The sequence below is a fragment of the Muscardinus avellanarius genome, assembly GCF_963383645.1.
Source record: "Muscardinus avellanarius genome assembly, chromosome: 4".
Taxonomy (NCBI): Eukaryota; Metazoa; Chordata; class Mammalia; order Rodentia; family Gliridae; genus Muscardinus; species Muscardinus avellanarius.
The window spans coordinates 124,539,564-124,551,928 of NC_137789.1; the positions used below are offsets into that span (position 1 = coordinate 124,539,564).

Sequence of the window (12,365 nt, forward strand, 5' to 3'; positions counted from 1 at the left end):
GTCAAATTAGAATCTCTAAAGAAGGGCCCCAAGTATTGAAATCTTTTTAAGTTGCATACAGGACTTCAAAATGTAGTCAAGGTCTTTCACTCTGCATTCACAGAGGTCAAGGACAGAGACAGGAAGACCCCTCAGAGGGAGACTACTTGGAGTTGTCTAACAGAACGACAATGGTTCGGAACTTGTGTTGAGGTGGGGAGATGTGGAGAGGCAATCACTAGGACCTGGTGAATGGTTAGTAAGAGTGGTGAACTGTAACATTTAAGTGTAATTTAAGCCAAGCAACTAGGTACAAACTCATGCTATTACTGGGATGAGAATTTGGAACAAAAAATGTTTGAGGCTTCAGACCATAAGTTATATGCTAAAAAAAGTGTGGAAAAGGAGGGTGCCAATGGGTAATTTTGTCAGATTAAAGCTATAATGGACTAAGATCAAATGGTAAAGGGCCTTGAATGCTACCCTAACAATATCCTCCTCATACAACAGGCAATGGCTACCATGATACAGTAAACATGTCTGGACTTTGGATTCAGACACTGTTCCTGCCTCGTGCAATGTGTGCTGGATAAAATTAGAAAAGTTTATGTATGTCTTGTTCACTTCTGGCTAGCAAAAACACTCAGTGACAGTGAATACCTTCTCAAGGATGTTGTAAAGATTCAACCAAAGGCCATGGTGAAGTGTCTAGAAATGTAAGTAGCACAAAAAATATTCAAAATTGTATTGGCCCTGAAGACTTTTCAAAAGAGAAGGCATATACCCTACCTGATGATGCTCTAGGTAGGGTATATGGACATCTACAGGAAAGATAAGCAAGTGGGGGAAGAAACTGACTCTTAGGTTTAGTAGCAAGGGTTGAGTTCAGCTGCCTGTAATAAACACAACTGCATCCGCTCATCAGTCAGTAAGCAGTCAGGGTTTCAATCACCCTCCTACCAGGATCCAGGACTCCCACACAACTCTTCCTTCCCAAGCATGACCCCTGCTAGTTATCTTGCTGAAGACTACCAGAGCTCTTGCCATCATGTTCATATTCCAGGCAATAAGATGAGGAGAAAGACAAAAATAAGAAGAGTACACACACCAATCATCTTGAAGAAAGTTACAGAAAGCCAAAAAGAAATATCCCTACTAACATCTCTTACACCAAAATTTGGTGATATGACCACATTTACCTGCAAGAGAAACCAGGAAGTAAAGTGTTCCTTCTGGCAAGCCATATGCCCCATCAAAATGGGAATCCCCATAGCAGGAGTAGGATGGAGGCTAAACTGTGCAGTCTGTAGTATCTGTCACAAAGATGTGAAGACCTACTGACTCCAGCTTCACCCAGCCTAGGGACCTCCCTCAGAAGACGTGCCTCCTCAGAGCTCACTCACAGACCAATTCACTGCCTCCATGCACTTTACATCTACTATTTCCTTGCCAAGATACTCTCTAGCTTTTCATCACCAGCCCAAGTCTACATTTCTTTTAGATCCAAGACAGGATTTACTCCATCGTGGTCCATGTCTCAACTTTTATTATCTTCCTTAAGTATATACCAACATATACACACAATGCATAGTTCTTGGATAGGTTTGGAGACAGTTCCATCCAGATGAACCACATGCCCTTTACTCACTTCTCCCGTCTGAGCCTCAAGTTCTGCCTGCATCCAGTAGAGTTAGTAATGGTCATCTCACCATGTTGTAGGGAGGATGAAAGGAGACTTCTGCATGTGAAAGTGGTCAGTGAACAATAAAGCACTGAGCACCTATGTGCTGTTACCATTTCTCCTCTAAGGTGTTACTTTTTGCTACTTAGCATAAAAAGAAAATTAAAGTTGTTTAAGCGAAGTATGGCCTCCCAAAAGAACTCAGCAAAAAACCTGTTTCTTCTCTTTCCTCGCGACTTCCCATAGCAAAGCTAGAAAACGATTCTGTCCATTCTTAAAATGTATCTACAAACTGCAAATTAATTTTAGAGATGAGGATGGCTTCCTTCGAAGAGACAGGAGATCTGGAGAAGCCAGAATGCCCCGTGCTGCTGATCACAGCAAAATTAGAGCCAACAGCAGAACTCAGACCATCCGAGGGGAATGAGTCATCATACCTGGCAAGGAAGTAAGACTTCAGCTAGACACCAGTCAGAACTAAATATTATGACTCTTGAAAATGAGCCAGACAAGTTCCTGTAACTGCAAGCAACCCAAAGATGACCCCTGGCCCCCATACATGAAGCTAAATACAAATGGTTACTGATAACATTAAAACAATAGCTGCACCTGCTGCAATTAATCATACATCTGATGTCAATCCAAATATACTTTGCAAGATATCATCAAATAAATGCTTTTCTCCATTTTACTATAAAATGAAATGAGTATGCTGGGAAGTACCTAAAATATGCATGGGTACTTTAACAATAACTTTAAAGAGAACCCTCATATAATTATAACTCCAATCAAGAAAGAGAGCATTGCACCACCTCAGAAGCATGCCTCTCAGTGACAAGGTCCCCACCTAGAAGAAATTGCTCTTCTAGTTCTCATGATATACATTTTCATCCTTTTCCTTAACTTACCATTTGCTGTCATTCTTAAATAATATTGTTTTTCGAGTTTAAATATTTAAATGAGTTAAATCACATATATGTGTTATTTTGTACATTACTTCTTCTGCTCAGCATTGGTGATGATATATGATATCATTTGATTTAAATTAACCAGCAATCTGTATTTTAACAATACTCCAGGTAATTCTAGTATATACTCAATTTTATAGTCACTCCTGCACAGTATTCCTCTGTACAAATATACCACAACTTATTTATCTATTCTACTATTGACACACATATGTATTATTTCAAGTTGTAAGGTTTCAAACTGATGGATGTATTATAAGTATTCTTATGGAAGGCTTTTGGTGGATAGGAGTCTCTCTGATACATACAAAGTAGTAAAACAAGAGTTTCATTGAGTATATGTATCCTCAATATTATATGACACCAAACTATTTTTAGAGTTGGTTCACCAATAAGCAATTTCACTAGTAATGTAGGAAAGCTTCTGTTATACCATATCCTTGTCAACACTCATTAATTTTCAGGCATTTTAATAACTGCCAATCTGAAGAGTTAAACATGTTTAAGCCTTCCAATGAGAGATTATAAAGACACATATTTTGGAACAAACTGAAGGCATGAAACCATACAACTAAATACAACTACTGTACTTCACACATATTTATTCCAAGAAATGTTAGGGAATCTTGCCATTGCTCGAACATCATAGAATATATTTACAAAAAGTAATATGGCTACAATAGTGATGTAATCTTATGAGACCACCATCATATATGCAGTCTGTCATTGCCTGAAATGTTGTGTAGTACATGACAGTATATTAGTTGTTGGATTTTCAATAGAGTGGGTCTGATGCAGGAAAGAATTTGGTTTGCTAGAGAAACTGAAAAGGTTCACTATGGCTGGAATGTAGAAAGCAAGATGTGATGAGGTTGAAGGCGGGAACAAGTCAAAGGCCTAGATGTACTAAAGGTTTAAATTTTATTCCAAGTGAAATCAAAAGCCATTGAAGAGTTTTAAGCATACAACATACATGGTGACATTTCTATTATTGTATATATTGTAAATATTTTAGCAACACACACACTTCTAGCTATGACAGGGTATTAATGTATTAGATCAATACTTCCACTGAAAAAATATCTGGATAGAGTACACACACACACACACACACACACACACACACACACACACACACCTGCTTAAAGACATCCTATAGTTGTTTAAACAACTAGGATTTCAGGGGACAAGATAATGAGAAGAGAGGAAGATGAGCCAGAACTCACAGTCAGGCTGTCCCTTTGGTCATTTGCTCACCTGGATGAGGGGTAAGAGGTTAAGGATCCAGGCAAAGAGCCTCAATAGAGATTCACTGCTATGAGGCAAAAACATCAGAAGAACTTGTGTCTGTCTCTTGGGATTAGAGAGACAAAAATTAGAGCCCTGAGAGGCCGAGATCCCATGGAGAAAGGAGGAGCAGAAAACTCATGCCAGCACTTATCTGGTATTCCCCTGGAGACATTTGCTGAATTCTGGAACTGCAGGGAAGAAGGGGAAGAAGCCAGAAAGAAGGCTCCCAACCAAAAAGTTTGCAGTGGGAGTTTTGTCAGTCTCACAGTTCTGAAGAGAGAAAAATTCAAGTTCTGAACTAGCCAGGGGAGAAGTTATTGAGAACACACCAGGCTCTCAGCTGAAATCCCAGGAAAACTTCATCCTGGAAAGAGGCATTTGCCAGTGGCAGAACATTATCAAAACTAAAACATAGCTTACAGTCAGTTCAGTCTCTAAGAGAATTAAAATAATCAGTCCTCCAATATGCCAGTCTAGCAGCCATTTTATATGGAGGAAAACATCACCCACAACAACTATAATTTTGATGCAAAATTGTTAAATACATAATCAAAATTTATCAGGCATGCCAAGACCAAAAGCTCGGAGATAAAATAGATCACACCAAGAAAACAGAAGTTATTCAGATACTGGAGTTAGTAGACAAAAAATACAAACATGATATATATATATATATATATATATATAGAGAGAGAGAGAGAGAGAAATTACAAGAAAAGTCAGAGAATTTCACCAGAAAATTAGAATCAAATTTTTTAAAAATCAAATGATATTCCTAGAACTTAAAGCTACTGAAATTAAGAACTTAATAGATAAGGTTGAACAACAGATTAGATACAGTAGAAAAAATAATAAACTGGAAAGTACTGGGCATGGTGGTGCATTCCCATAATCCCAATATTTAGGAGGAGACAGAGATAGGAGGATTGCAGGTTTCAAGACCATTCTCAGAAGGCCCCTGGGCTTTTTGTGGTAACAAAAATAAATCTGAATAAACTGTAAAGCAGGTTAAACTTTTTTCAAAACTTAAACACAGAAGGGGGGGAAATGGAAAGTATAGAAAAGAGAATAAGAGACATGGAGAACATAAAAAGGCATAATATAGAGTCATAGAAAAGTTATAGAAAAAGAGAGAGAGAATGAAACAGTATAAAGAGTTAACAGATTAAAGACACAAATTCACAGATACAAAAATTGCTAAGAACCGCAAGTAAGGTTAGCAGAAAATAAACAAAAAATAATACTACCAAGCCTACAGACATCGCAGAAAAATTGATAAAAGTGAAAGACAAAAAGAAAAATCTTAAAAGCATCCAGAGGCCAAAAAACATATTGCCTTCAAAAGAGTAATAATAACATTGGCTGATGGCTGATATTTCAACAAAAATTATGGAGGTCTGAGGATGATGGAACAATGTTTTAAAGTGCTAGGGAGAAAACAGCAAGTATAGAATTCCATACTCCAAAAAAGAAATACTTAAAAAGGCAAAATAAGGACATTTTAAGAAAAGTTAAAAACTTAAAGGATTTGTCACCAGCAAGCTATCACTTTAAAAAATTCTAATGGATATCTAATCGGAAAAAAGAAAGTGACCCCAGATGAATGCACAGTAATACGGGGGGGGGGGGTGTAGTGGAAAAAATACACACGTTGGTAAATATGAATGACTACTCATTGTTTTAAATAAAAAAAATACCCTAGTTCATTTTAAAATCTTGTAGACTTAAAACACAGGACAAACCAGGCGTGGTGGCGCTCGCTTCTACCCCATGCTTGGGAGGCGCAGACAGGAGGATAGCGCAGGTTTGAAGCCAGCCGCGCTGGCTTAGGAGACCCTGTTTCCAAATAAAAATATAAAAAATAAGTCTGGGAGTGTAGCCCAGAGGGTTTCCAGGAACCCCTATACCACCACCAAAAAAAAAGTGAGACAATAATAACACAAAAGGTGTGAGGAGATATATAAAATAGAAATTCTCCAGCTAGGCATGGTTACACATGCCTATAATTCCAGTATTTGAAAGGCTGAGACAGGAGGATCATAGGTTTGAAACCAGCCTCGGCAACTCAGTGAGGCTCTCAGCAACTCAGTGAAACCCTGTTTCCAAATAATAAAAATTTTCCAAATTATCTTATTGCCCAGCTTTTCATTAACCTATAGGAAATTTCAATGCGTCCGCAAAATTACTTGCACAGAAATATATGTTCGGCGCAGCAATATAAGTAATAACCGGGAACTAGGAGTTCAAATCCACCTACAGATTAACTGAAAACAAATTATAAGATATTTATACAATAAAATACTATTCAGCAATAAAAATGAGTAAACCAACCACGTACAGTGGTTTTAAAATCTTGTAGACTTAAAACACAGGACAAGCCGGTCGTGGTAGCGCACGCTTGTACCCCATGCTTGGGAGGCGCAGACAGGAAGTACTGTATCTAAGTACTTGGGAGGTTGAGACAGGAAGATCACAGGTTCAAAGCTAGTGTATGGTGACTTAGAGCGACCCTATTTTCAAATAAAAAAAATAGAAAGGTCTGGGAGTGTAGCTCAGTGGTAGAATATTCCTAAATCCAATCTCTAGTATCACCAAAAAAAAAAAAAAAAAAAGGAAGGAAGAACCACCACTACAATAGACAGGTTAAAACTACGGATGAATCTCATTGACATTGTGTGTGTGTGTGTGTGTGTGTGTGTGTGTGTGTGTGTGTGTGTGTGTGTGTGTGATACTGGGGTTCCTGGATGCCCTTTTACCTCCAGGCTCAACTCCCAGACCTATTTTATATATTTTTTTAAAATTTGGAAACAGGGTCTCTTAAGCCAGCATGGCTGGCTTCAAACCTGCACGATTCTCCTGTCTACGCCTCCCAAGCACAGGGATTACAAGTGTGCGCCACCATACCCGGCTCTTTGACATAATTTTGAACAAAAGAAGGCAGATTCAAAACAGTGCATACTATACAATTCCACTTACATGAAGTTCTGGCCAAGAAAAACTTCATTATGATACTGAAAATCTGGACAGTTGTCTTTGGGAGCTTTAGAAATCAGGAAAGGAGAGGAGACCTCTGGGAGGTTGGCAACATTCTATTTCTTGATGATTGATTACAAGGATGTATTCAAGTTGTGGAAATTCATCAAGTTCCACACAACTGTACACTTGTCTTTACATATTTAGATACAAAGTTCAAAGTGCATCTCATACTTACAAGAAGTTATACAAATAATACAAGATTTAAAAGCAATATATTACCAATCTAATTTACATGTGTACTGCTCTGTGATTATACCACCACTCACCCCACCAAAGATAAACATTCTTTTGAATTTGATGTTCATCATTGCTCTTGCACTATTTTATCATTTATCTCCTTAGATAAGCTTTAACGGTATATAGAGCCAGGCGTGGTGGTGCATGCTTGTAATCCCAGCATTTGGGAGGCTGAGACCTGAGGATCGCGGTTCGTGGACAGCCTCAGCTACTTAGTGAGGCCCTCTGCAACTCAGTGAGCTCTGGTTTCAAAATAAAGAATAAAAAATAGGGCAGGGGGTGTAGCTCAGAGGTCGAATGCCCCTGGGTTCCATCCCCAGACCCGCCCCCAAAAAAAAAAAAAGTATATAGAACTGATTTTGCATGTTTTAAGCTATACATAAAAGGAAATTTTATTTCTATTTTTAAGAGCTCCTTCTAGGTCAGCCATGGTGGTGCACACCTGTAATCCCAGTACTTGGGAGGCTGAGTCAGGATGACCGCAGGTTCAATGTCACCAGCACAAGATAACTTAATGAGACCTTATTTTTAAAATTAAAAATAAAATAGGGCTGAGAGTAAAGCTCAGAGGTATGATTCCTTCCTGGATTCAATTCCCAGTAAAACACACACACACACACACACACACACACACACACACACACACACAGTCCTTCTAGGAAGGACATAAGGAAGCTTTTTCTAGGATGGCAAATATATTCTATACCTTGACTGCAGTATTAGTGACGTGCGTTGGATTGGACATTTAAGATCTGTACCTTTGTTATATCTAAGTGTTATCTCGCAATTAAAAAAAAAGATGGATCCCTCTAGCTTCTTGATAGGGAACAGATGGGGGATGGGCAAAGGTAAAACAAAAAAGGCCAGTTTGAATACTACAGTAGACCTGGTAAGTATCAAAAGCACCGATCTGAAGAGGAAGGAAGGAAAACCAAGTGTGGTGGTACACACTTGTAATCCCATTAAGGCTAAGACAGGAAGATCACAGGTTCGTCGCCAGCCTCAGCAACTTGGGAAGACTCTGCTTCAGAATAAAAAATAAAAATGGCCAGGGGTGTAGTTCAGAGGCAGAATGCCTCTGTGTTCAATCCCCAGTGCCCCCAAAAAACATAGTAAGGAGCAATAGATTGTAGACAATTCTTTGAAAAGCTGTGAAGTAAAACATAACTGGAGGAAAAAGTAAGGACAAAAAAGGGGGGTTAAAAAAAAAAGGCAGAAAGTTGAGCTCAACGTAACAGACAAAAAGCTGAAGGGAGACCAGGGTTATGGAATCAAAGGCAGGAACAAGGTCCTTTAGATGGTGGAGGAACATCATAGAAAGTCCAGGTGGTTTGGCCTTTGCTAGGACACAGTGTCTTCCTTCATCTTACCTGAACGAAAACACAAAAGAAGGGAAGAGATGCAGGGAAGATTGTGTGTCAGTGGTGGAAAGATGAGCTCCCACCTGATGGCTGCTACTTATCACAAGAATTATCTAAAAAGGGTGCAGGGTGGAAGTTTTGAACTCTGTGAAGAACAACACTGAAAAAGACTACGAAAGCATCCCAGTATGGTGGGCTGTGGTCAAAAAAAATTCAGAGGTTTCACTTTGAGCGGGTGAAATGTCCAACAGATATCGAAATTCTGGCTCAAAAGCAAGGATATTGTCATTTGTCTTTGATTGTGCTGCACCAAACACAGCGTAACCTATATTAGGTACTCAAGTAAGAACGGAGAATGGACTGAATAAAGATTAATTTTCTTCCTATTTTCATAGTACATTTTATATCATCGGGCATATTCTACATTAGAACTGGAGAAAACACCTGGGTGCAGTGGTGCATGTCTTTAACCTCAGTACTTGGAAGGCTGAGACAGGAGGCACACAGGTTCAAGCCCAACCTCAGCAACTTAGTGAGACCCTGTTTCAAAATAAATAATGAAACAGGATGAAGGTATAGCTCAGAGGTAAAATGCCCCTGAGGTTCAACCCCTAGTATCATAAAAGAAAAAAAAAAGGAACTGAAGAAAACATTATTTTCAGAAATAATTCACCTTAGATATCAAATGCATTTTTCTTTCTTCATTTTTAGTTTTGTGTGTTCTTAGAAGAAAGTCAATCTATTTCTTTCAATTTTATCAATTCTTCATTTCCTCTAAGGAAAGGAAATGATACACACATCTCCTAAAATTATTTTTAGGCAGAATTCACCAATGGGCCAATTCTCACAGGAAGAAAGAGAGAGAGAGAGAGAGAGAGAGAGAGAGAGAGAGAGAGAGAGAGAGAGAAAGAGAGACAGGGAGAGAGAGAGAGAGACAGGGAGAGAGAGAGAGAGAGAGAGTCCATGTGCCTATATTACCATAATTTGTGGCAATCATAAAGACATCATTAATGAAAAAATTAGCAGCTCTTGCCAAGAAGAATTAACCTCTTCTCTGTATTCAGGACACTCCTGCCAGCGCTAAAATACACACACACACACACACACACACACACACACACACACACACACGAGTGAAGAAGGCCTTTAGCTCATGTACAGGAATCACAGGGTGACCTTAGCCAAACTTGAACGTGCTCAGAGGAACAGAAGCACTGGCTGTCCTGGGAGACGAGTTAGCACACTGTTCTCTTTATTTACCATTTATCAGTTATGAAATGAAAAAAGGGTTATAAATGCATTATTTGCCGCATGAACTGCTATTTGTTTTATTACACTCAAGACCATTTACAAGGGCTCCATTCATGGAAGAAGCACTGTTTTGGTTGGCTGAGCAGTCAGATTTCTGTGCTTATAATTCATGTATATACTTATTATGTATATCGAGTGCACTTGCCTAATTCCTGTTGCCACAGCCAGACTGTAAATGCATGTTTTTGTCATTCTTAACTCCAGTAATTCATAACTTCAGCTGCCAAGTTGGATGCCAATATTCTCACATACACAGTTCATGCTCTCCTCTTAAAATAATTCCTTGTTTGCTGTCAGGAGCTCCTGCCATGATGTATAAAATGGCAGGATCAATTTGGGGGAAAAAAAATCTGAACTACTCACTAAATGCAACTACAAAGTACTACTTCTTCTTGAAAATATTCCCTTTCCTATCACTCTATTTCCTAATTACAAACCCCAGGCAAGCAGCAAAATAGTAGAACATTTCAAATTATCACACAACGCAAACAGTGCTTTCAAGGAGGAAAAGAAGGAAACTCCCAGGCACAAGCTAGGCCATCCCTTCAACACGGTCATTTTATGCATAGATTCATCCGTTATTTCTCCTATGTTGGAAGGTTCTGTCGTTCCACAAAGAAAATAAGCAACTGTTTCTCTGCATCATTAAACACAGTGGGATAGTAATCCGGTGCTGGTTTTAAAACATCAGCAAAATTCTGAGTATTAATATTAAGGCTTCATTTTTCAGTGTCAAGTGAAACACAGTTGTTCTATGGCCAAAGATCATTGAGACCTCACTTCCAGATGTCAGCTGCATAGTATTTTAGGGCCAAAGACTATCCCCATTTCAAAATACTGTAGTCTTAAAAGTCTGATGAAACCCAGAGGGTCTCTTAGTCTCATATGACACCCAAAGCAGCATTTTTTTTTTTCTCTCTAACATCCCTGACAGATGGTCAGCCTCTGTTTCAATTACTCTACTGAGGGAACTCTCCGGAGAAGGTTCCCAGGGGACGTGATAAAAGAGCCAGCTTTCAGACAAGGAACGAGGCTTCTGTCAGCAAGCTTGCAGGAAACAGCACTGCCACGCACTGCAACTAGACTTCCACAAGAACGAGATTCAAAATTAAGAACCAGAGGAGTGCGAGTGTTTCAGACATGCAGATCCCGATTCTGGGACAACCCAAGGTCCTTTCGTTGGCCTTGGGGAGTAACTCTTACAATCCAAGAAACAGAATGGCGTTGTTTCCCACCCACCCCGCAATCTGATTTTCTTAAAGTAAGAAACGAATACCGCGCACCAGCAAGGGTTTGTGGAGTCAGAGAGTATCAAATCCCTTCCTTCTGAAAACCAAACCAAGGGACCCCCTGGTGGAGCTGCTAAAACTTCAAATACTCCTGACTCTGGTCCTAAAACCGTCAGTACATTAAACCGGAACATTTCGGGGCTTTCTTTGAGAGGGCTATGTATAGAGGCTACGCTCTGCCTGAAGTTGGTTGGTGTAGGATGGATGCTTGCCGTGGGGCTGTATTTTAAGCTCAGCCCTTCCTCCCGCCTTGAAGTCTGGCTCGATCCGCCCAGGTGCGGGGGGCGCGCGGGGCCGAGCGGCGGCGCCTCCCCGGCCGGCCCCGGGACGGGACGGGGCGGCCCGGCCCTTACCTGTCGATGCTGATCACGCACAGGGTCATGATGGAGGCCGTGCAGCACATGACGTCCATGGCGATGAAGACGTTGCAGAAGAAGTGGCCGAAGATCCACTTGCCCCCGATGAGGTCGGTGACGCTGACGAAGGGCATGACCGCCACGGCCACCGAGAGGTCGGCCAGCGCCAGGGACACGATCAGGTAGTTGGAGGGCTGGCGGAGCTTCTTGACGAAGCACACGGAGATCACCACCAGGCAGTTGCCCGCGATCGTCAGCAGCGTGATGAGCGTCAGGATGGAGCCGATCACAACTTTCTCGGCTCTGCCGTAGTTGATCTGCTCCCCGCAGCCCGAGGCGTTGTCCGGGGGCGCGTCCCAGGCGGGCGCGGGGCTGGCCGTCGCCGCGGGGACCGCGCTCAGCAGGCGCGGCGTCCAGGAGCTGGCGAGCGGCTCGGCGCCCCCGTCGGGGCTCAGCTCGGGCAGCCCGCGCCCCACCTCGGGCAGCAGGAACGAGCGCAGGTGCCCGTACAGGTCCGGGCGGCCGCTGCTGTTAACGTCCATCATCGTGCCGCGCTGCCCATGGAGCCGGCGCCGCACGCGCTCCGGCCGCCGGCCCGGGCTCGCCTCGCCCGGCCGGGCCCCGGGGCTGGCCGCTGGGGGGCGCCCGCCGCGCCGCCGCGCCCCGACTGCCTGCGGGGGGCGCCGCCGCCCCCGACGGACGCCCGGGACGCGCCGCGCTCCGCCGCCGCCGCCGCCGCCGCAGCCTCCGCCGCCGCCGCCGCCGCCGCCCGCGGCCCGAGTTGCGGGCGCCCCGCCCCGCCCCGCGCCGCCGCCGCGCCCCCGCCGCACCGCGCCGCGCCCCCGCCGCCGCCGCCC

General features: G+C 42.3%; 1 protein-coding gene across 1 annotated transcript in view; it reads right to left on the reverse strand.

The window, feature by feature from the left end:
• HTR7 (5-hydroxytryptamine receptor 7) overlaps positions 1 to 12,053 on the reverse strand; it is a gene marked incomplete at both ends in the record, with an annotated part of 101,754 nt that extends 89,701 nt beyond the window's left edge. Inside the window, one exon of the mRNA XM_080694595.1 lies at positions 11,506 to 12,053. Coding sequence (XP_080550721.1) covers positions 11,506 to 12,053 — 548 coding nt within the window. The remainder of the gene's footprint in view (positions 1 to 11,505) is intronic.
• Between the last annotated feature and the right edge of the window lie 312 nt (positions 12,054 to 12,365).